The 25,217-nt window shown below is 39.2% G+C and overlaps 2 protein-coding genes across 2 annotated transcripts in view; one reads left to right on the top strand and one right to left on the bottom strand.

The window, feature by feature from the left end:
- Positions 1–587: 587 nt before the first annotated feature.
- Positions 588–23,841, bottom strand: LOC134748167 (ribosome-releasing factor 2, mitochondrial). The gene is made up of 13 exons (XM_063682880.1): positions 23,659–23,841; positions 23,360–23,488; positions 22,914–23,051; positions 21,967–22,155; positions 20,617–21,125; positions 20,037–20,126; positions 18,975–19,164; positions 15,790–15,945; positions 15,180–15,402; positions 14,014–14,131; positions 3,414–3,509; positions 2,108–2,254; positions 588–867 (listed from the first exon to the last, which is right to left on the bottom strand). The coding sequence occupies exons 1-13, from the start codon at positions 23,807–23,809 to the stop codon at positions 706–708; spliced, it is 2,298 nt and encodes a 765-aa protein (XP_063538950.1). The 5' UTR covers positions 23,810–23,841; the 3' UTR covers positions 588–705.
- Positions 23,842–24,012: 171 nt separating this feature from the next.
- LOC134748157 (5'-3' exoribonuclease 2 homolog) overlaps positions 24,013–25,217 on the top strand; it is a 31,454-nt gene continuing 30,249 nt past the window's right edge. The window contains exons 1-2 of the mRNA XM_063682866.1: positions 24,013–24,212; positions 24,289–24,528. Of these exons, the coding sequence (XP_063538936.1) occupies positions 24,138–24,212; positions 24,289–24,528 (315 nt within the window). The 5' untranslated portion in view covers positions 24,013–24,137. The remainder of the gene's footprint in view (positions 24,213–24,288; positions 24,529–25,217) is intronic.

The raw sequence follows: 25,217 nt of genomic DNA, 5'->3' as shown, positions 1-25,217 counted from the left end.
GATATAAAAGAATCGAAAAGTGACACAATATTTAACAAAAAGCTAAAATCGTTACTTTTAGAAAAGGCTTCCTACTCGACCGACGAATTCATGATGTCTATGCGAAATGAGCGTTGATTTCCATATCGTAACTTCCTCTAAACATTCATATCAACTTATTATTGTAAGTAATAATTTTATTTTTATTTTATTCTTAAGAATTGAGTGACTTGTAAAATGTATTTTATTTTACCAATAAAGATCTATATATCTGTATATCATTGTAAAAGAAAGTCAGTCCAGAACTAAGCCAGGAGAGCGTTTAGTGTTGTAGCTGATTCTATAATGAATAATGACTCAGGACAGGTCCTGTCAGAGCTTAGAATCCCATGATACTACGAGTAGCTTTTTATTCGTCATGTGGCGCCATCTGTCGGTGCGAATGGAACTCCATAGTGAAAGACACTAGTCCTAATAGTTTCGATAACAGTGATATTTAAAATATATCATCATAACCCGTCTGTCCAATGACATAAAGGCTAGAGTCTCGTGACTCCCGTGACAATGCGTATAGCCTTCTCTTCGTCGTGTGGCATCATCTATCGGTGCGAATGGAACTTCATTGTAAAATTTCTAGTCCCAAACTAATCATTGAGGAACTTAGTAGTCCCAATACTAGATATCTAAGATATACCATCATAATTCGTGTGGCTACTGCAATAGAGCCTAGAATCCCGTAACACTGCGTATCGCCTTTTCCTCGTCGTGTGGCGCCATCTGTCGGTGCGAATGGAACTCCATGGTGAAGGAAGCCAGTCCAGAGCTAAGCGAACGTAGAGTTGAAGAGTATCCTAGTAGCTCCGAGAGTGGGGTAATGCTGTCTATTACCTGTGGACAAGAGAGACATTTTAAAAGTGTGTAAGAAGTAAATTTAGAGTTATATTTACAAATAAAAATTATGGCATTATAGAGCTACGGCAAATGCACCACTAGCCATAACCAAAGAGGATATAATAAGATAGAGCGGTACTGTCATAGTAAATTTGGTTACCACTGTAAATTCACTGCCATCTATCGACATACTTTAAAACTAAAAATGAAGATTTATAAAAATACGTTAAAATGTATTTAAATATGGATAAATGATTTTTTTATTTGCATTTATTATTTTTATATGATTTTAACCCATGTTCTTTGATATGCGTTAAAATTATATATAACAAACAAAACCGTCAACGCCCTCTATACGAGAGTAGACCAAAACTAGTGGCGCCATCTGATCGAGAATCAAATTATCGTGATTTTCGAGGCACGTGTTTTCCTTAGACTGTATCCATCTATTACGGAGTTATATCTATCTTTGCCATAACTAAACTGTCAAGATCACAATGATTCCACCTTCTTAAAAACTCTATGACTATGTCAAATTGCCAACATTAAGCACAGAATATATAATAGTACTACCGTACAGAAAGGACACTTCCTACAAACCCGAAGTTTGACAGCGATTCAGGGTCGAATCATGCTGTCCCTTTCTAATGTATGGCACTATCCCTTTCGGCTATTTAGGGTTGTCAAAATTCATGTCATTATCTTGTCTGTGGTCGTGCACGCAAAGACGTCAAGCTGTGCCAACCCTAATAATTGCTCGGAGCAATGCTGAGCCGAACGGAGCCGAGTTTGACCGAAAGGATGAGTGACCCACCACTGCATTAAGTAACAAAAAACCGGCCAAGTGCGAGTCGGACTCGCGCACGAAGGGTTCCGTACCATTACGGAAAAAAAAACAGAAAAAAATCACGTTTGTTGTATGGGAGGCCCATTGAAATATTTATATTATTCTGTTTTTAGTATTTGTTGTTATAGCGGCAACAGAAATACATCATCTGTGAAAATTTCAACTGTCTAGCTATCACGGTTCATGAGATACAGCCTGGTGACAGACAGACGGACGGACAGACGGACAGCGGAGTCTTAGTAATAGGGTCCCATTTTTACCCTTTGGATACGGAACCCTAAAAAGCAAAATGCCAGTGTAACTCTTCCGGCCCCTTTTTTCGTCTTATATGATCACCTATCCTGCTCGGTGATACGGTTCAATTTTGATTGGTAAAAACAGGAATTGTACCTTATTGCGGTGCCTCATCTGAACGTGTAGTATCTCAGCGCGTCGGCGAGTCAGGTCCGCCATGACACGGGCGGAGTGACTCTCGGGACACACCACTTGGAGCAGCATTACTGGTTCTAGCAGCATGGCTTCTGCTTCTTCGAACACCTGTCATGAGAATAGTAGGTTAGTTAAATATTTTTATAGTCTACAATGAGGAATTTTTGCCAAATAAAAGTACAATAACATCTGGTTAGCCTCTTTGGTATAGGCTTAAAAAAGGTGAAGTTTTATTTAATGTCCATGCCTAACATAATTATCATCACTAAATCTTTACATCTACAGCTAGCAATAATTAGGTACTGAAATAAATACTTAAATAAATAAATAGGGCCGATGCGTACCTCTCTCAGCGTATCGCCCTAGCAGTACAGAGAGGTAGGTAACCAGATTCCCCAGCGCCAGGGGGAGGGACTGAGGATATGTGAGATTTCTACTCACTAAAAAAACCTGGGGTGTTCGTCTCTCTGCCTTTGGGATGGAGTCACGGGCACGCGGCGTCACTCATCCGCAACCCCAGCAGCAGCTGCCCATTAGGACCCATCACCGGGTAGATGCTTGCCCGAAACCACCATTAAGGGCATGTCCGAACACTTGACATGCCTTCCAACCCGAGGACCTCTTCCCTATCGGTGACAGACGCCCCCGTGTCTGCCCCGTGTAACCTAACCTAACGCCGTCAGTGTAATGGGGTCCATGCCGCAGGCCGAACTGTAGGACGGGGCATTCTGTTTATGATTGGGTTCTTTACTTCTCTACTATAGGTTAGTACATTTTTTATACTGTGTAATTTAGGTACCTACTTATTCATTCAATTTTAAATTGTATTTAAATTTTAAGTTGTAACAAAGATAGATATAACTCCGTAATAGATGGATACAGTCTAAGGAAAAAACGTGCCTCTAAAATCAAGAAAATTTGATTCTCGTTCAGAGGGCGCTACTAGCTTTGGCCTACTCTCGTATAGAGAGCGTTGACGGTTTGGTTTGTTATTTTACAATTTTAACGCATATCAGTGAAAGAACATGGGTCAAAATAATAAAAATAATTAATGCAAATAAAAATAATCATTTATCCATATTTAAATACATTTTATCGTATATTTATAAATCTTCATTTTTAGTTTTAAAATGTATCGATAGATGGCAGTAATTTACTGTGGTTACAACATTTACTATGACAGTACCGCTCTATATTATATCCTCTTTGGTTGTAATGACTAAAATTTCAAATACTTAAATCAAAACGAAGGTAAGACTTATCTTACCTTCCTCAAACACTGAACGACGGTGGCGGCGACTACGGAATCTGACGTGCCGCGCGTCACTTCAAACCAGTGCAAGGTTACTTGGACGTCCACCATCTGAAACACAAGGTCGACATTTATACAATCTTCCTACCTATAGTCTGTCAAGCTGGATATGTCAGTAGCAATGTAAAGCAAACTTAAGTCTGGTATCCCTAAGAAACGAACAAAAAGCAGCAATGTACATTGAACAACGATGAAATGTAAACAAAACAGTTCCACAGATAAAATATACATGACACGCGATGTTCGAACTATTCAAACGTAGTGTCAGGCCTATGGAACTCTCCGCGCAAGCTCGGATTTATACCTACGAATCGTCTCCCGTTCACGGTAGAAAAGCAAGCCAGTTGGTTGCCACACGCGCTCACGCACGCACGTCACCGCGCACCGCACTTGCAATTTTTACGATATTTACGAGCTACGTAGGTACTTACTATTGAATTTCTTTCATTAAACATGTAGTGTTTATTACGACAAATTTATAGTTACAAAGTAAAACAGTTGTAAATGAATGAGTGAATGACTAAAATACATAATTTAAGGTTTTAGATTTCATTTTATTTCACTCCGCTGTTAGAAATGATAAATACCTATTGGTATTTATCATTTGTAATGATTCTCATGATAAATACCTATTGGTGTTTATCATTTCTAAGCGTCGGCAACCCTAGCGTTGTGCCGGTGCGCGCGGTGCGGGGAGCGGCCCGCCGAAGTTCACTCCATTGTATTTTTGTGTAGGTATCAAAACGGTAGGTATTTGCGTTTTCTTTGAGAGATAAGTATCTGTTCGTTAGAACTATTATATAATCTGTGGTAGTGTTGCTAACCCGCGAATTTTCAAATTTGCCGCCTTTTTCTACTGACAAGATTTGCTTGACCAAGTGTATCAATTCAGTTGTTTCCAGAACGCCTATGCACTGTGTTGTTTATAATCAGTGTTTAAATTTTTTTTTTAAGGTGGTTCGACTAGGTTACCCAAAGCTTAAACCCCGCTAGATGGCGTCACTTTCGCAAATTTTCAGGTTTTATTTTTTTGTGGAATAGTGTTGGTATCTGTATACTTAAAAGTATGTTTAGCGCACTTTTTACATAAATATTGAACTATTATAATAAACATTGAATACTTCATTAATGCAAAAAACACTTTTAAAGTCGACAGAGTGTTTCTGTCATGCTATTTCCTACTATTACTCACACATGCAAACAGTGTTTCCGTGATGCTTGTAGTAGACAATTTCAAGCAGTGTAAGTATGCTGCAATGGCGTTGCGGTATGTTCGTGGAAATACGTGCAAGAGGATTCGGGTTCGAAACTGGTACGACAGGGGTACTTTTTTTTGTCCTTTTTGTGTTATCTTATGTTTCTTATACCTTTTATTCTTCGAATTCTTGTCCGATTCCGATATAACCGAAATATATTTCAGTGATATCGGAAACGGCTCTAACGATTTCGATGAAATTTGCTGTAAGGGGTTCGATCTAGCTAGGTCTTATCTCTGGGAAAACGAGCATTTTTGAGTTTTTACTTATGTTTTCTTTTTCTTCCAGATATTCAGTATTATTAATAAATTAGTTTATAACGTTTTATAAAAATATGTGACGTTTTGAACTAAAAGGTACCACATTGTCGGTTGTCGATTAGGTTGATTTCATTTTGAAGCTTTATGGAAATATGACAACAATAAGTAGGTACCTGTTTGGTTGAAACGCCACATATATTGAAAACCTGACTTTCACAAATCTCACCTTTTTGGGTTCTTCCAACTCAGAAAGGATGGAGAATACTGACGATTCTTAGTAGCACTAGCCCAAGGAAGTCCAGGTTTGTAAGTGTTAGGTATCAGTTTTTTTTTAAAGGGCTAAATATAGTTCTACAAGTAAAGCAATCCCTTACTGCCCAGCCTCTATAGTATTTTTCAAACTGGAAGGGTACGATGATAGATTTCATCTCCATACAATTTATAACCTAATAATGCCAGATGTTGCAAAATTATATTGAATTGAGATCTATCATCGTACCCTTGCAGTTTGAAATAGTTATTTACGATACAAGTGCGGAAAATTCGAAACGAGTGGCGACAGATTAAAACACGACCGCAGAGAGTGTTTTAAATCGACACGAGTTGCGAATTACCTATTCGCACGTGTATCGTACAACGTTTTACAGTACATATGGCCCTTTAAACTTTCGACATATGCATGAAAAGTGCTCTTTACGCACTAGGGCGAGAAAGTTGCACCATATGTACTATAAAATACTTTTTAGTACATATGGTGCTACATATACGTTACCGCCCTAGTAATTAGTACAATACGTGCATATGTCGAAAATGTAAAGGGCCATAATTATGTACTGTAAAACGTTGTACAATACACGTGCGAAAAGGTAATTCGCAACTCGTGTCGATTAAAACACTTCCTTCGGTCGTGTTTCAATTTATCGCCACTCGAGGCCAATTTCCTACTTTTCGCACTTGTATCGTAATGTACTAATAATAAAGTAGTAATTGTAAAATAAAATTAAAACTTTTTTTATTTTATTTTTTTGGATTCAAGTAGGTACAGTGAGTAACAACATTGCATGGCCTTCTAATTATAACTATTATAGAAAACGGGATATTTATCATGTTTATTTATATTATTTATTTCTCGATATTTTGGCCGGTCTTGCAAGACCAGTCGTTGTGGAGATCCCTGGGGAGGCCTATGTCCAGCAGTGGATGTCTTGTTGGTGTAGATGGATTCACACAACAAATGAAATAACATTTTTTCATATTTGTTAGCCGTAGTTGTCCCTGTACCTGAAAGAAAAATAATATCATGATAGCACAAAATCTCTAATGTTATAGGAAGAAAGATGATGCAACAAATTACCTAGTAATAATTGTGTTTTTCATTCATAGACAAAATTCCATAATTTTCATCCCCAGGAAATGTTTTATTTTACTTTATTGCAGTGAGGATGTCCTGATTTTTTCTGGCTAATGAAGGAAAACATTATATTTCCAAGAATGCCTCTTCATTTTGCACAATACCTAAAAAAACCTAGAGTTAGTGACACATTGACTATTCGGCAACCAAAACAGTAATAATTACATTATATAGGTATTGTTCACTGCTTATATCTAATTACGGAAGAAGTGAGAATTATTTTCTAAAAAGATCGGCACGAGAAAATTACAATGTACAATGAAGGAATGAAACTGTACCTACCTTACGAAACTTCACCATCATGAATTCCGCTTCAATTGAGTCTGAATTTTTCTGGATTTTCGCGGACCAGAACACCGATGATTTTTGTAACTTGATTTAGACGTTGCTATCATTTTCAATTTATACAAACAAATTGACACAATAAACATGACCCTATGTGTCAGTGTCAACACTGTCAAATAAAAATGCACTAAACATGACGGCACTGCAAATCCTGCCAGGTCGGCCAGGCAACGTCGCCAACGTCATAGAGTGGCAACGTCGCACGCAACGTATTTGTACACGACATTTGTGACACACACATACGTAAAATTGATGAAAAAATTACGTTGATTTATGTATGATTTCTGTATGAAACAAAGTTTTTCTATTAATTTAGCGCAAACGAATATTCGAAAGTAGATAAATGAGCAAATATTTGTGTAGTAATAGTGTGTAGTGCCTTAATTAAAGCAGATTGAATTTTGTATGAAAATCGAACCACCTTAAGTAGAAAAATTACTGCCTTGGGGGACATTTGAACTCACGGCCTCTGGGTCGATACTCCAACGCTCTGCCAACTGAGCCACCAAGACCTCATCTATAGAAAGCAAATCTTTCCACCATATGGGACCCTAGCGACATCTACGAACGTTACACTTCTTAAGAAGCCAACCCAAGGCACCCAAGGCAGTAGTAATTTTCGCACTTAAAAAAATATATTCTTAGCTTAATACCATCGTTCGCAGATGTTTTTGCTTGTTAAAAATTAATTCAGTGAGTGTTGTATATATCCTGTCAACTTACTGGACCCTTGTACCCGTTGGGTCGACAACGCGCTTGTGACACCGCTTACCATAAGGCTGAGCTCTACGCTTGAAATCCGCATTCGTAAGAGTGGCGGGAGTGTACATTAGCATACCCTGCAATCGAACTAGCAAATCTGTAGCAATTGTGCGTCAGGGTTGTCACTGTTGCCAAATGAAGATCAATGTCATGCTTTTTGGTAGAATGTAAGTATTACATGAAATACAGTACATTTTGTTGTCTTTTAGTTGTATACCAGGTTTGTCTTTTAAAAGAAAATCTAAATGTGACGAGAAACGATCTTTCTTTTCTTGGTGGCTTTTACTCGCTAAATGTTTGACCACGCTGTGTTTCTTTGATTTTTATATTCACTGCACATATAATACAAAAAATATTATGTTCGTTGTTTTCAAGCACACCAATATTTTCTAAAGATTCCATAATTATTTGAATGAAATAAGGAAAATATGTGATTTCATATACAAAATGACAGACACATTGAAACCTATTTGCTACCTGCTGAACATTCGGCAATAAAAATCAGGTCTGAAGCCGACATAGGTAGGGTTTTTAGGAACGAATAAGTTTGCACCTTTTTTAATGCACTTCGTATTATTTTGTGTAATTGTAAGGCTCATGTGTATTAATTATAATTTATTTTTTAGCCTTCTATGCTCGATGCTACTCAATGTGTTCATTAAAAAAATCACTGTTTCTAAGTTACTATTCATTGTAACGATGATAAACATATGTCAACAAGAATATCAAATGTTACCTAGACGATTTGCAAATCAAGTTTTTAATGTGATATGTATTTATATTGTTATCTCTCAACTTGTTTTTTGTATCAATTTTCGACCTTATGACTATGAATTGGTACACACTGGGCTTAAAAAAATATCTACGTATAAACAAAAATTAATGTTCCTATCCATACCTACTTACCTACTCATATATAGCGAAATAAATATATATTTATTCACACTGCATGCTATTTATTATTTTATACTTTTGAATAATTACCAAAATAATAACTTTCGTAGGCAAATTTCAGCCCGGCCACCTTTTATACCGCCCAATGGTTTATATTTCCCCGGATTAGCATCTATTGAACGCCGCCATATGACGATCCTCAAACAGTTGCTTATAAATAGTTTGTTTTGCCAGATAGTGTTCTCGTATGTTATTAAATATGTAATTAAAAATAAAAACTTTAAATTGGGTTTATTGAATGCCGGCTCGCTAGGAACACGCCATACTGAGTTTTTAGTAGCCCTTAACAATCACCCTGTGGACATCTTAGCTATAAATGAGACATGGCTACGTACTGGTGAGGAACTGCGTGCCCCGGCTCCGCCCGGGTTCCGTCTGCGTCACTCGCCGCGTCCGGCCGGCCAGCGCTCACGCGGCGGTGGTGTTGGATTTTATATAAGTGAACATATACGCCCGCGTGTACTTACGACGCCGACGGCTCCGTGCGTTGAACAAATGTGGCTTGGCCTTAATCTTAATGGCAGTAAGATTGCTATAGGGACCGCGTACCGGCCCCCATGGCAGAGTGTTGATGTTTTTCTTGATACACTATCTGAGTCAATATGTTCACTATCAGCGTATGACCATGTCGTATTGCTAGGTGATTTCAACATTAATATCTTACGCGCTCATGATCCTAACACAATCAAGTTATCAGATTTTTTACGCACACTACAACTATCACAATTTGTTAACGAACCAACCCATTTTACTGATCACTCAGAAACGCAAATAGATATAATATGTTCAAATGCAAAAATAGGACATGTAGCGGTGAACTATATTCCTGACCTCAGTCACCATGCGTTTATCACCTGTGAGCTTAACATTAGGAAAAATAAGCCGGTTCCAAGATGGTTAGTGTACAGACCGCTTAAGGATATTGATATGCACAGGTTTAACGCTGACCTTGATTCTATAAACTGGGAACGCTTGGTGTGTGACAACGTCAACGATACTCTTTTCCGTTTCAATATGTCCATTATACAGCTTTTTGAACTTCACGCGCCTTTAAAAAAAATTCTAATAAAAAAACGACTTCATCCTTGGATCACTCCTACAGTCAGGGAGATGATGCGGCTCCGTGATGTAGCGCACACAAGAGCTCGCCGAACTGGGCTTGACTCACATAAACAATACTATAAGGATTTAAAAAACATAGTTAACACAGCTATTTTTACCGAAAAGTCAGCCTTTTATCAGACATATATTACAAATAATCAAAATAATCCCAAAGTTATGTGGCAAAATATCAAAAGTAACATCGCCGATTTTAAAAAGCGTAATGATCTGCCTCCTAATTTTAACAATCCAGATCAGATTAACAGTCACTTTATTAATTTACCCACGAGAAGAGGTGTCACCCTAACCAGTTTAATGTATTATGAGTTCCATAGATTTGGTTCCGCGAAGTTCATGTTGAAACCAGTAGATGAAGGCACTGTTTTGAGGATCATCAAATCTTTCTCAAGCAATGCAGTAGGCACTGACAACATCACGTTGGATATGGTTGAACTTACCTTGCCTAGAACTTTACATATCATCACAAGCATCATCAACCAATCCATCTGCACTGGTGTTTTCCCAGATGACTGGAAATCGGCGATAGTCAGGCCTATACCCAAAACTCCTGAACCTACTGACCTAAAGGACCTCAGGCCTATTAGCATCCTGTGTTTCGTGTCGAAAACTCTGGAGAAAGTGGTATGTCGGCAATTAACAGATTTCTTAGAAGCAAATAACATATTACCAAATAAGCAGTCTGGGTTTCGGAAAGCGCGCAGCACAGCCACGGCACTCCTGGACGTAATCGATGACATACTAACAGCGCAGGATAAAGGAGAGGCATCAATCCTAGTCCTCCTAGACTTTTCCAGAGCCTTCGACACTATAAATATTTCGCTATTGTTGTCTAAACTTGCTTACTATGGTTTCGACGTCGGAACCATAAAATGGTTTGATAGCTATCTCTCTGGTCGTTCCCAGAAAGTTGGGCTTCGTAATTATTCTGGACTAACAGATTACTCTTTAAATACATCTATAAATTGCGGAGTCCCTCAGGGATCGATTCTGGGTCCCGTTTTGTTTATTTTGTACGTGGCAGACATTACGAGTTGTATAAAGAACTGTCACTATCACATGTATGCAGATGATCTGCAAATTTATAAAACGTTCCATCCACGGGAGACACAAACTGCTTTGGAGCTGTTGAATCAGGATCTTGATCGTATCGACGTATGGTCTGGACAGTGTGACTTAGTCCTTAACCCCGACAAGTCAAAGTTTCTAGTGCTTGGCACTAAAGGCCAAGTTGACAAAGTAACCAGCTTTGATATTAATGTTATGCTCGGAAGTGATCGCCTCGAGCGAGTCTCTGCAGCCCGGAACCTTGGCCTACACTTAGACGAGCGCTTGCGTTTTGAACAACATGTGATCGATGTCGCTAAAAATTGCTACTATAGATTGAAAGTACTATACCAGGTTCGTCAATATCTCAGTGTCGACCTTAGAATAAAATTATGCGACACCTTAATATTATCTAAACTCAACTATGTCGATACTGTGATCAACGGTTGCTTACTGGCTCGTTCAAAGGCACTCCTTCAACGCATCCAGAATGCCTGTGCCCGTTTCTGTTTCCCCATACCTCCACGTACTCATGTCACCCCTTATCTTAACACTGGTAAGATGTTGAAAATGGAAGCACGTCGATCGTTGCATTTTGCGACCTTACTTTTCGGTGTAGTAAATTTTCAACAGCCCCAATACCTTTTTAACAAGTTGTCGTACTCCACCCGCCCTATGAGAGATGCTATTCGACTAATCTGTCCGAGACACGGCAGTTCAGCAGCGTTTCGTGGCAGTTTTCGCTACTCTGCTACGAAATGCTGGAACAACATACCCCCTCCAATACGTAACTCTAAAACATTATTCACTTTTAAACTTAAATTTAAACGATATCTTTTCAGCTTGCAACTGCCGTGTTCCTCGCGTTCCATGCATCTTAGCTAGATTATTCCTTAGGTGTCTTACTTATTTGCGTGAGTGATATTGAATATAACGGATATTTTTCTGTTAGTTTAAATCGTCGATCGATGCCTTCTCTAAAAACCTATTTACAACTAACTACCAAGTACTAACTCACAAATATTTATTAGTTATTGTATTTTATAAATTTAATCATTATTTATTTATTCGATTATATATATATGTTTATTTAATATTTTTTGCTCAATACATGATGGTACAATGGCAGATCTAATGCCTTAAGGTCCACTATATATTAAACTAATGCTCCACTATATATTAAACTAAATACATGCTTGACTTACACCTCTTTATATATATTTTTACATATTCCCAAACCACTCACTTCCACATCCACTTTCAAATTTTTACTTGTATATTGTTTCTAATTTGTCCTAATTATTAGTTACTGCCTTTACTGTTCTGAGCTATCTTCTTGCCCTGGGCTCCACGGAAGACCAGCGCTGTAGCATATACCTATATGTTAGAGCATATGCTGAGTGGTGTCCATTTGTAGCCTCTATAACAGCATCAATATTGTAATTATTGCATGTTAGTATAAGCTACTTGTAATTTTACGTGTTAGTGTATAAGATCTTCTTCTTTTTAAATTTGTATGGTGCTGTATGTAGATTTTTACAATAAACGTTTTCTATTCTATTCTATTCTATTCTATTTAACATTAATGATATTGACATGTTAATTTATTTACTTTGATAGAAAATTAAACAAGTTTATATCAAAATTGAATAAATTATCAAAAGCAAGATACAATGAATACATTCATAAAACAGAGGACAAATTAAGGGAAAATCCCAAGTTGTTCTAGACACATGTGAAATGTAAGCGCGGAGGGTCAAGTGTGTATCCATCAGTTATGTCTAATGGGTTAAGTACTACTTCAAATAGCTATGTAATATGCGAACTGTTTGCGTCTTACTTTTCAACTGTATATGCAAAGGAAGTTATAACCAGTAATCATGATATTGGTGACCAACAGTCACTAGTCCTCTTATAAATAACAGCCTTCACTTTGTTGCTCCTATCATTACTAAAGACAACCTATTAAAAAGGAATTGATAGAAAAAAACCCGGCCAAGTTCCGTACTTTTTAGTATTTGTTGATATAGCGGCGTGTTGTGTAACAGAAATACATCATCTGTGAAAATTTCAACTGTCTAGCTATCACGGTTCATGAGATACAGCCTGGTGACAGACAGACAGACGGACAGCGGAGTCTTAGTAATAGGGTCCCGTTTTTACCCTTTGGGTACGGAACCCTAAAAAGGCGCAGGGCCAGACGGAATTCCACCTATTTTCATACATTCATGTGCGTCGGCGTTAGTTCACACCCTAAAATTAATATTCAATAAATCTCTGGCAACGGGAGAATTTCCGCCACAATGGAAGACAGCAAAGGTGGCGCCCGTGTATAAGTCTGGTGATGACACTACAATTTCGAACTATAGACCTATCTCCATACTTAGTTCGTTTGTAGTTATACTTAACAAAGTCTAAACAATTGTTGGTGAACCAATAAATATAAAATAAAAAAAATAAAAAGAGGGTCAGTAACTAACTAACTAACATGGCTCAACGACCCAAAGAGGGTCTTGGCCTCCGAAACGAGAGCAGCAGTAGCAGCAGTAAGGTTATCTTTAATTTGAATTAATACATATTAATCATACGTACCTACAATAAATAAGTAAATGATTCATCATAATCACTAACCCTAACATAAAACTGTCATATGCTACGGTTTTGCTACCTCTGTTGCGGGGTTTGCTTATAATAGAAAGGCGAAAAAAACCGGACAAGTGCGAATCGGATTCGCCCACCGAGGGTTCCGTACTTTTTAGTATTTGTTGTTATAGCGGCAACAGAAATACGTCATCTGTGAAAATTTCAACTGTCTTGCTATCACGGTTCATGAGATACAGCCTGGTGACAAACAGACGGACAAACGGCCAGACGGCCAGACGGGTCCCGTTTTTACCCGTTGGGTACGGAACCCTAAAAAGGTGGAGGGTTTTGACCAGCAATAACACACTCTTTTAGGCTAATCCATACTAATATTATAAATGCGAAAGTCTGTCTGTCTGTCTGTCTGTATGTTACCTCTTCACGCTTAAACAGCTGAACCGATTTAGTTTTGGCATAGAGATAGTTTGAGTCCCGGGGAAGGACATAGGATAGTTTTTATGCCAGAAATCTTTCCTAAAGAGAGTGAAAAGGAGGGTGAAATTGAGAGATTTAATGAATTGCCTGATAATTGATGTCAAGCAATTAAGCTTATCCTCAAATTGGATGATTGCCAATACATTAAATAATTTCACGGTTTAGACTCACTTGTTTTAGTTTAATGTTAGTAAGTCTCACAACAGTTTAAATTCGATGATTGCTATTACACATTATCCAGGCGCTAAACTTACTCTAGCTGCTGTTACAGATTCCACGCAGACAAAGTTGCGGGCAAAAGCTAGTAATAAAATAATACATACCGGGCAGCCCAGTTTAGGTCCGTGCAGCAGCGCCGTGTCCGCGCCCTGGCGGATGGCAGCCATGGAGCGCGGGTGCAGGTGTGACAGGTTCGCTGCGCTCTCCGCTGACTTGTCCATCCTGTACCAAACGGTACACATTCAACAACGAAGCACAATACAGTCATGTTTTTCTTTCTTACCCGTACGGAATTCTAATAATTCATTTAAATTACAAGACCTACACGAAAACTAGCCTGTACTGTATACCAGACGCAATACCCTTATAGACCGCAAGCCAGGCGCAAATTTCGTCAGTCATCGCCTCCCGGGCGAAAACTCGTATAGCGGTTAACGGCTATGTATGATGAACCCTCGTGAACGTCAGCTGCCGCTCCGTTGGTGGGTTGAGGAATGGCAGCCACCGAAACGCGTAACACGGTCTTTCCACCGCGATCCAACAGACTGACGATTTGTTTTATTAACAATAGCATCTAAACTATCATCAGACAAAGTATCAAACGGGAGGCGATGACGCCGATGACTGAAAAGAATTTTTGTTTTTACATGTTCATGTGACCAGCTGACGGTCTTTCCACAGCGATACAATAGCATCTAAACTATCATCTCACAAAGTATCAAGCGGGAGGCGATGACTAAATTTTTTTTATATAATTTATTTGCTGCCATTCCTCAATCATATACATAGCCGTTAACCACTATATGAGTTTTCGCCCGGGAGGCGATTGGTCATGGAAATCTGTTCCTGGCCCGCGGTCTAATAACATTCTTCGCGGACAGCGTGACCTTGACTTGCTGCCTCGCGCCCGACATCGTAGGGTCAACCGTTAAAGTTTGCTGGCCGCTACCAAGAAATAATTCTCAACCCCTACCCCTTTATTACTACCTAGTTATTACTTGAACAAAAAATAACAAAAAACTAAACTAACAAACAAATAACTTGAATAAAATAGAACAGCCATTCTCAAAGTGTGCCCTAGGGCTTCGTAAAGCCTCTATGGGGGCTCCGCGAGAATACTTGAAATACTTAAGAAAAAAACGAAACCCAGTTGTATAGAGAGCTGTTTCTACACTCTTTTTTCATTTGGGGCTCCGTCAAATATTTCGCTTTCCAAAAGGGTTCCGTCACCAAACTAGTTTGAAAACTGCTACTATAGAAGTATACTAACCTTAGCACTTTATCAGCAGCAACGCCCTTAACATTCTTCGCGGACAGCGTGACCTTGACTTGCTGCCTCGCGCCCGCCATCTTTCGGTCAACCGCCATAGTTTGCTTGCCGCTGCCGAGCAACGCTTCGCGGTATGCGATCTGCATTGGGCCCAGTTCGACGTCTATTTTGTATTCGCGGATGATGCGCTCTTTTATTATTTCGAGGTGGAGTTCGCCCATACCTGGAAGATGAACATTGTTTTTATGTTGGGTAACCAAATCGGGACATGTTTGTTTATTTATCATTTTAAGCAATTAAATGATAATTTAATAACGGAAATGCATTCGTAACATGATATAACGGTAACAAACATCCAAATAAAAAATATTTCGTTCAAATATAAACTTCATGCATGAGGCTAATTGGGGACGCATAAGACCATTGTAACGATCTTGAGAGAGAACGTATTAGGTTCCGGGCCGGCTGATACTCCTATAGGTACCTGCCAGCACCAGCTGCCCGGACTCGTCGTCCGTGACGACCCTCAGGCTGGGGTCCTCGCGGGCCAGCTCGCCGAGCGCGGTCTCGAGGGCGCTCTGGAAGGCTATGTGCAGGAACACGGGAGTACCTGCCAGCACCAGCTGCCCGGACTCGTCGTCCGTGACGACCCTCAGGCTGGGGTCCTCGCGGGCCAGCTCGCCGAGCGCGGTCTCGAGGGCGCTCTGGAAGGCCGCGCTGGGCGGCTCGATCGAGCACAGGAATACGGGCTCAGGAATTGTGGTACCTGTAAATAAAATATGGTTGTAATAGTACATTATGATACAAGTGTGCTAAGTTGGACACTACACACGAGGCGATATTGTGCGCGCGAGCTGTAAGCGAGCGCGCAATAAGAAAGCCGATGTGTGTAATGACCAATGCACACGCGTTTCATACGACGTTTTTCAACACACTTGCGAGAAAAAAAAAGAAACTTTCATATTAACAAATTTTAATAGTTGTAACAGTTAGTATTGTGTGTTGCATCTGTCCCACTGCCGGCCGGCCGGGCCGCGCACTGCGCAGGCGGTCGGGCGCGCCGGTGCCCGCCAGTCCGACCAATTAAAGAAGGCTCCCTTTCCATGCATATTATTAGCAATCAGTTAGCTTGTTAACTCAGTCGGATAATATAATGAAAAAGCACGAATGGAATAATAAACTGAAAGAGCACGCGTGTTTAATATCTAGGATTATGAGCCAAAAATCGGTGGAATAAAAACGTCGTTTTGAGCAAGTGTGTTGAAAACAGACAGGAATTGAGGGAACTCCTCAATTTTTAAAGGCACATGTATGGCGATTTGGTCGTTTTCTTAAGCAAATTGAGCATTTTTTCTCGAAAACCACCAATTTGATGAAGTGGAGCTGATGATGATGATTGTTTTGATGATAATGATTTCAGCGATTACTCCGGCACCCATGATCCGATTTATTCTTTTTCTGTTTGAATGAAGTTACCTCTCCAAGGTGTTTTCGTAATATTTTTGGTTTTGATCTGATGATAGAATCCGTGAGGAATTGAGGGAACTCCTCAATTTTTAAAGGCACGTGTGTGGTAATTTCGGTGTTTTCTAAAGTAACTCAAGCATTTCCTCCCCAAAACCACCAATTTGATGTAGTGCAACTGTAGCCTAACCACGAGTTTGACACTAAATATTCTTCGTAACTTACTTTGTACACTAATATGCTAGTACGAGCGAGATGCATAAACAGTAAGTTACGCACACGATAGCGAATATATCAATGTCAAACTCGTGGTAAGGCTACTGATAACTTGTACTCGTATGTGTATTATGAGTTTTGATGTAGGTAGTGTTGGAAACAACCAAAGAGACTGAGAGGTGAAGGTAGAGGGTATTAGTGTTTGAGGGGTTTGAGGTTGGGGGTTGAGGGGAGGTGAGTTGATGGGTCGGGGACTGTGGGGTTGGGAGTTAAGGGATCGGGGGTTAGGGTTAGAAGTTAAGGGGTCTGGGGTTAGGGGTCGGGGAATGGCGGTTGAAGGGTTGGTGGTTTAGGGTCGAGGGGTTCAGTGATCAGGGGTTGATGTGCTGTGAGGTTGAGTGATCACCGGGTTTGAGGGATTGGGTCAGTGGCGGGGCGGAGAATGGATTTAGTGACAGGAATGATTTCCCAGACGGACTCGAGGAAAATTCTGATTATTTAATAAAGTTTACGAATTTACAGTTAAACATCATTATGTTTTTCATTCATGCGTCACGCTCTTAACAATGTTTTAAAACTAAAAATGGAAAAATAAAAACTTTTATAAAAAAAAAGATAAACCGACTTCAAAAAGGATGAAATAAAATATTATCCTTTTTAGGGTTCCGTGTTTAAGTATATGCGTTACCAACTGATATTTTTGAAGTCGGTGCCAAGCCAAGTACTCCAAGTAGTAACAATACCAGTCAAAAATAATCAGCTTTATGTCTATAAATCCCATTACAACTGTACAAATATTATAAACGCGAAAGCAATTATGTCTGCCTCTTTGTTACCTTTTCATGGCTAAACAACTGAACCGCTTTAGCTGAAATTTTGCATGAAGGTTCCTTGAATTGTTTTATATTTTGAAATGTAGTCCTCTGGATAAGCGACAGTCCCAATCCCACACTTGCGTGCTATGACTGTTCAAGAATTAGTAAGAAATGCTCTTTAAAAAAATAGGACGACAAAACGTATTAGATTTACACTAACGTGCCGACAAGCATGGTACGAACTGCGCCAAGAAGGTTCAACCGTGTGTTCTGTTCTGAGGTGTACAGAAAGTTCGTTTATTGTCGTCGTGTACGCTGCGTCTTACATAGGCGAACACTCGCGAACGCGAAGCTAAGCGACGCGGCACGGCGCGGCCGGCCCAAGGCGTTCGCGTTCACAACGAGATCGCCCACGTAGGACACTTCTATATCTATGTATCTTTATCGAATTGCACCAAAATCATTATGAATATATGGTTTAAAATTTGGCTTGGCACCGACTTCAAAAATATCAGTTGGTAACGCATATACTTAAACACGGAACCCTAAAAAGGATAATATTTTATTTCATCCTTTTTGAAGTCGGTTTATCTTTTTTTTTATAAAAGTTTTTATTCGTGCATGCTAACGGTTATGGAAGGTAGAGGTAAGGAAATGAATCTTCATGTATCAAAAAGTGACCGTAAAAAACAGTAAAAAGGCGGCGCCACAATACACTGAAGTACCTAGACCATACACCTAGTTCCAATTCCTGTCCTATTTGGGTTCCATACCCAAAGGGTAAAAACGGGACCCTATTACTAAGACTCCGCTGTCCGTCTGTCCGTCCGTCTGTCCGTCTGTCTGTCTGTCACCAGGTTGTATCTCATGAACCGTGATAGCTAGACAGTTGAAATTTTCACAGATGATGTATTTCTGTTGCCGCTATAACAACAAATACTAAAACAGAATAATATAAATATTTAAATGGGGCTCCCATACAACAAACGTGATTTTTTTGCTGTTTTTTCCGTAATGGTACGGAACCCTTCGTGCGCGAGTCCGACTCGCACTTGGCCGGTTTTTTATATAGATGTGCGCCCGTGCGACCGTGAGGGACAGAACATACGCAATGCGACAAAATTAAAAACACGTTTTAACATTCCTGACAACATACCAGAAAAAGCCTACGTAATTTGGTCGGGTTATTTGCTGCTCCTCCCCCGTTTCATCTCTACATTATTATACCTCTATGGTTCATGTCATAGAGTCCTTTAAATTACGTGTGGGGTACCGACTAAAGTAGAAACAGGTAACTCACCAATCCCGAGCAAGACGTCAGCTATCTCCTCAGCACTAGGCTCCGTTTCCACCACAGCTAATTTATTCCGAGCACCAGGCGGCATCACTTCTTCAGCGTATTTCGGATCCTTTAAAGATGAAGTGAGGCGGGATTTGGCGCGACTCGCCGCTGCTTGTGTGGAGGTGACCAGGTCGCCGGTCATGGTTGCCTAGTTATATGAGATCCGAGTGTGATGAACTTTAAATATAATACAGAATAATAATTTTGGTCACTAACACATAAAATACACTACCGGCCCATGATATATCACCTCCATGTTTTTACGGTATAACTTTTTTATATATTTGTGAGTGACTTCCACCCACCTTCCACCAGTTCCACCTCACTGTTTTAGGTAGTCTAGGTCTAGTAGTATTCCTTTGTACGGGCCAAGTACGGGCGATAAGAAAAATTGGTCTCATGTAGTGGTTTTTTCATAGAGGTTTCTTTTAAATGTATGTATGTGTGTGTGTATGTATGTATGTTTTTTTTACTAGAGGATTTTTAGTAATATGCTGAGTATCCTAGTGCAATTCACAGTATTTCATTGCAATATTCATCATATATTTGTTTCAGATGACTAGTAAAATATGCAATCTACAAAATAACCTATATGTATTGTTTAAGTTTAACTCTATACAAGCTCATACAAAAAGACTCAAAGGTAATATATTATTGGCCGGTACTGTAATTACACAACAGCAAAACTCTTAAGCTGACCATTGGTGATTCTTTATTTCGTTGCAGTCAAATTTACAAAATTTAAAACATTAACAAAACGTTAACAGTGTGGACGATAGCATACGAAAAAGCACAAGTAAAAAATGTAACAATAAAAATATATCTTATACACACTTTTTCACTCAATCAAGTCAATTTAAACCTTCGTACTTGAATTAGCCGTATCGTTTTGAAATTTTGCAAGTGTAGGTACTTATACATATAATTCAAATGACAATACAATAATCTGGTACCAAGTATCGTCGGCAATAATTGTGTTTTTAGAAATGAAATTTTTAGCTGAATCTTATTTTCACTTACTTTGAGCGAACTGACGACAGCGATATTGCCCGCCGTGACTCGCTCCACCAGCTTATACTCGTCCGCCAGCGCCACATACAAGGATCCTGTCTGACCACAAACAAATAAAATTACTTTGTATCAAAAATAGACTTTATATTGACAAAAGTTTTGCGCAATAAAAAAAACCGGCCAAGGGTGAGTCGGACTCGCGCACGAAGGGTACCATTACGCAAAAAACGGCAAAAAAATCACGTTTGTTGTACGGGGTTTTTAGTATTTGTTGTTATAGCGGCAAAAGAAATACATCATCTGTGAAAATTTCAACTGTCTAGCTATCACGGTTCATGAGATACAGCCTGGTGACAGACGGACCGACAGACAGCGGAGTCTTAGTAATAGGGTCCCGTTTTTACCCTTTGGGCACGGAACCCTATGAATATCGATTAACCCTTAGACCGCCAAAGACGTTAACCGACGCACGCTATGGTTGTCCAAATATCAACCTTCGTGCATCCCGACAAGGTTCACGATAACGCGCCGCATGCGATAGGCGTGGCGTTCAAAGGGAAATCGTCACCACAAAGATATATTTACAAACCTGTTCACTTTTGTCTTGCCCCAAATTATAAATCTTCTGACCCTTAGCAATCTCTCCACTATACAACCTCAAAAAAGTAAGCACTCCTCTCTGATCATCATGCTGTACTTTAAACGCCCTCGCCGCTAAGTCAGTCCCAAAACAATCATATAAACTATTCGCCTCTAACGGTGATGGCAAATATTGTATAACACCATCCATCAGCGTCTGAACTCCGATGTTTTTATAAGAGCTGCCGCAGAGGACGGGAAACGCTGCCATTTTCAGAGTACATCGTCGTATAGCAGTATTAATTTCTTCTGTCTTCAAGTTGTCCAAGCTTTCCTGATGTATAATGGTGTCGGCTAAACTGTCATCCAAAGATGATAGTTGGTCGATAAGAGCCGTGTGATTCTCGAGAGTTTTTTCCCATCGAATGCCATCTTTTTCTGTCAATTTGCGCCGTAGTAAGTTCTGCCCGCGGCCTTGTGTCCAGATGATTTCTTCTTTGGTTACCAGATCTATTAAGCCTAAAACCCAACAACGGATTACAAATTTAATAGCTTAGCTTTAATGCAGCAAAACAAAGTAGGTATTTGAAAAAAAATATTTTATAGCCGGGATTGTTACCGGTATAACTTAAAATCAAAATATCACGTAGCATTTGAAATATTTCTTTGATATTGTAGAATGGTATTTAGGTAAGGACAATGAATTATCAGATCACCTAAATGAAATGGAAAAATATACATAATCAACCGAGATACCGAAATTGAATACCGGTTAATTAGTATGAAAAATATACCGGTATTCGATCCCTGTCTTATAGAATATGTATTGTTGTTAATTTAAAATTCAAGTAAATACTTCATTGAATATATATTATTTAAAAGAACAGATACTCGTTATATATTGATTTAAACTAACACGATTTTCACTCATAATTTTAAACTAATACGGGACTTAATCGCTTAAAAACTTACGTTTATTTATTGCCTGACGTTTCGAACGTGACGTTACGTTCGTGGTCACAGGCAGACTGGCGAGGAATTGTATCAACATCTTGCTGCGCGGGTTTTGCGAACTACCCGCACTTGATCTTGATTATTAACTTGTACGCTAGGGTTGTCACTTTGCCTACACACAACATTCACGACATCCGATGGTATGTGATAATCAAGATCAAGTGCGGGTAGTTCGCAAAACCCGCGCAGCAAGAAGATGTTGATACAATTCTTCGCAAGTCTGCCTGTGACCACGAACGTAACGTCACGTTCGAAACGTCAGGCCATAAATAAACGTAAGTGTGTTAGTTTAAAATTATGAGATACTCGTAAGTATTAGAGTCTGGCCCAAAGGCATCTATCTTACCAACAAGCCTGCCCTCGTGCACCACTGCCTCGTGCAAGAGCAGTGGCTCCACCTGCAGTTTGTCTCTGATTGAATCTACACAAAGTGCTGCGCTTGCGTCACCCCGGTCCATCTTGTTAAGGTAGAGCAGCCGAGGCACGCGGTGCGCGCTCGCTTGCCGCCATACTGTCAGGGTCTGTGCTTCCACACCTGAAAATTTGCTTCCACATTGTGATTCTGGGTGACTGAGCGGTTGTAGTCCATTTTTAGAACCCTATAATCTATATTCTATACTATACTCGTAGGATCACTACTTCACTAGCCTTCATTGTGTACAAGTCAAGTTATTTTCACTCCCTTACACTTTGTTTTTCCAAAAATCCTTTCTTATTTTATGGGAGCTGTACAACATTTGAAGAATATTTATTTCAGACAAACTATCTGAACTGTGAAATCATGATAGGTTAACTATGAATTAGACGTACCAGCATCAGCTGCCTGTCTAAAACGAAAAAAAAAATCAAGGTCCTGACATCAAAGGTTACTAGTAAAGCCTGACCAGTAATATATGATCATTGTCAAGAGGGCGCTGTTATTCTCATGTATAGGGTGACAGTTCAGTAAAGTATGAAAAAATTCGTTCCAGTGAAATTCCGCAACATGGCGCGTGATCATATATTACTGGTCAGGCTTTATGTGTGCTTTGTCTGCCAGTATGTAATTTGACTATTCTATATATTTAGATGTCTGTCTACTGACTTTTATGTTGTTAGGTCACTTAGTCTCAAATGTCTACTAGAGGTTAGGTGACCTGACATCTGACATCATAAAAGCTTGTCATTCCAGTTTACATGGTCTTTGACATATGAAGTAATATTTTATTTGGTTTGGAGATTCAGAGATAACTCTTGAGACCTATAATTCTGTGGAAAACCAGAATAAAACGAAAGCTTAAAGGAGGGACCTACCTGCTGAAGCATCCAGCACAACCACAGCACCATCAAGGACAGCAAGACTCTGTTCAACCTCCATAGTAAAGTCAATGTGACCTGGCGTGTCTATTAGGTTGATCTGGCTGCCTCGCCATGGGAAAGATACTGCCGCAGCTACAAAATACAAGTAGAATAAATAAAATTACTAGCGACTTCAATAGGAAGTTTATTTAAAATATTTGTACTTGTGAGTTCTTATTTTTTATAAGATTTGTATGTAAAGACTTAAGGCTTTTGCATGCAAGTACATTACGTATCTCGGATTGTCTTTTAAGACTAATGCAGAATTATACACTACAAAAGAAAAATTTAAATTACAGAAATATAGGCAACGGAGCACATAGACATTCCAACTAACATATTTAAAAAAATATAAATACATATTTTATTAAACTTTATGGAAAGTATAAGTAAGTTCTTACAAGTAATGGTGATCCCTCGCTGGCGCTCCTGCTCCATGTAGTCTGTGACCGTGTTCCCGTGGTGCACCTCCCCCATCGTACGGATAGTGCCCGAGTAGAACAGCATTCGCTCCGTCGTTGTAGTTTTACCTAAACACAGTTTGTCATTACCATTCATTTATTTATTACTGATTTCTGTGATAGGAAATGAAATTTCTTATTAGAAATTAACTTGGAGCTGGTTAGGCAGCAAAATACAAAAAGACAAGCCCTAAGAGTGGACAAATAAAAAGTTTTCAGTGTTTTGTATCAAATCTAACCTGCATCGATGTGTGCTAATATGCCGATGTTGCGTATTTTCTCCATTTTAACTTTACTGTCGGTATCCGCCGTACAATACCTTCGTAATTGTGCATTTTTTAATATTTTTCTGTAATAATTTACGTAAGAAAACGTTCTCATCTTGGTCATCAACTCATCGCAGCCCTGAAATCCTGAAAACTTTGACAATGCTCGTGTGTGACACTGACAGCCAGCTGATTTATTTATTTTTTAAATTAGTGAAACAGGCAACGGTTAGAACTCGTTCAGTCAATTCAAACGATCACTAGAACGTTTTTATACATAACTGAAATACTCTTGACAGTTGCGTTTGTATCTTTCTCTTTCTCACAGGTTCACACTTCTCTTTCCAACAATGGCATCTTTCACGATTTGTTTGTGTTGAATACGTGACAAAGTTTAAATTTACAGGATAAGAAACAAAATTGTGGAATAAGAATAAGGCATATAACGAAACATGGGAGTACCAGCATTCTTCCGGTGGCTCAGCCGCAAATATCCGAGTGTGATCGTAGAATGCATCGAGCAAAGAGTAAAGTGTTTATAACCTAAAAACTTATAATCTTGTTATGAATTAAATATTTATCGTTACTACGCTATTCTTGCAGCCTCAGGATGTGGACGGTGAGTTGGTGCACTCGGACTCCTCGTTGCCGAATCCGAACGGGGTGGAATTTGACAATTTATACCTGGACATGAACGGGATCATCCATCCGTGTACGCATCCCGAAGACAAGCCGGCACCGAAGGACGAGGACGAGATGATGGTGGCTATCTTCGAGTGCATTGACCGCCTGTTCCGCATCGTGCGGCCGCGCAAGCTGCTCTACATGGCCATTGACGGTGTGGTGAGTGAGGTTTTGCTTATAACTGCTTTTCTCTCTTGTATTTGCTTATGAGATTTAATTTTGTTATGACTAGTTGATGAACCACTATGAACACTTTTCTTATCAAGAGTCTGCCTCTGGGCATATTAAAAACAAAATAATCTTCAGAATGAAATTACAGTGGAATCCTTTTATTATGACTGCTTATACTGACCAACCGCTTACTATGACGCAATTACTGTGCGAAGTGGTTTTCATATACATATAATTCTTTGTGAGTGTCGTTGTCCTAAACGCATCTCGCTGAAAACATAGATTTTTATAATTATTGTATGTATTTCGTCATTACTTTGAAAATATCTCGTATCTGACTGCTACTCAAAGTTGATAGGCAGTAACTGTATGCATCCCGTACATAGATATCACATTTTACTTTTGATTGACAGAACAAGATAACAGTTTATTTTCAAAGTAGTAGGTACCGATTTGTACTTTTGTATGTATGCAATGTTTTTTGTATAAGCCTCATTGAGCAACAATTTCCATAAACTTAGTAGTTACTGACAGATTGACAGGAACTGGTGGGAGACGGGTAAAGATCGAGATACGTGGAAAGGGAGGAGGGAGGCCTTTGCCCAGCAGTGGGACACTCTAGGCTCATATAAATAAATAAATAAATAGTAGTTATACATTTTAGCAAATGTGTTCTA

This window comes from Cydia strobilella, chromosome 16, assembly GCF_947568885.1.
Source record: "Cydia strobilella chromosome 16, ilCydStro3.1, whole genome shotgun sequence".
Classification (NCBI taxonomy): Eukaryota; Metazoa; Arthropoda; class Insecta; order Lepidoptera; family Tortricidae; genus Cydia; species Cydia strobilella.
The sequence above is the reverse complement of the archived record's forward strand: the minus strand, read 5'-3'. Positions and strand labels throughout refer to the sequence as shown.

What these genes read in the sequence shown, in the direction of transcription:
- LOC134748167 (XM_063682880.1), bottom strand. Translation starts at nt 23,809, where the DNA reads ATGACCAAGATGAGAACGTTTTCTTACGTAAATTATTACAGAAAAATA. An exon ending in GCGAGGGATCACCATTACTT is followed by an intron (nt 23,052 to 23,359) that starts GTAAGAACTTAC and finishes TGTATTTTGTAG; the next exon opens with CTGCGGCAGTATCTTTCCCA. An exon ending in GCACGAGGGCAGGCTTGTTG is followed by an intron (nt 21,126 to 21,966) that starts GTAAGATAGATG and finishes GTTGGGTTTTAG; the next exon opens with GCTTAATAGATCTGGTAACC.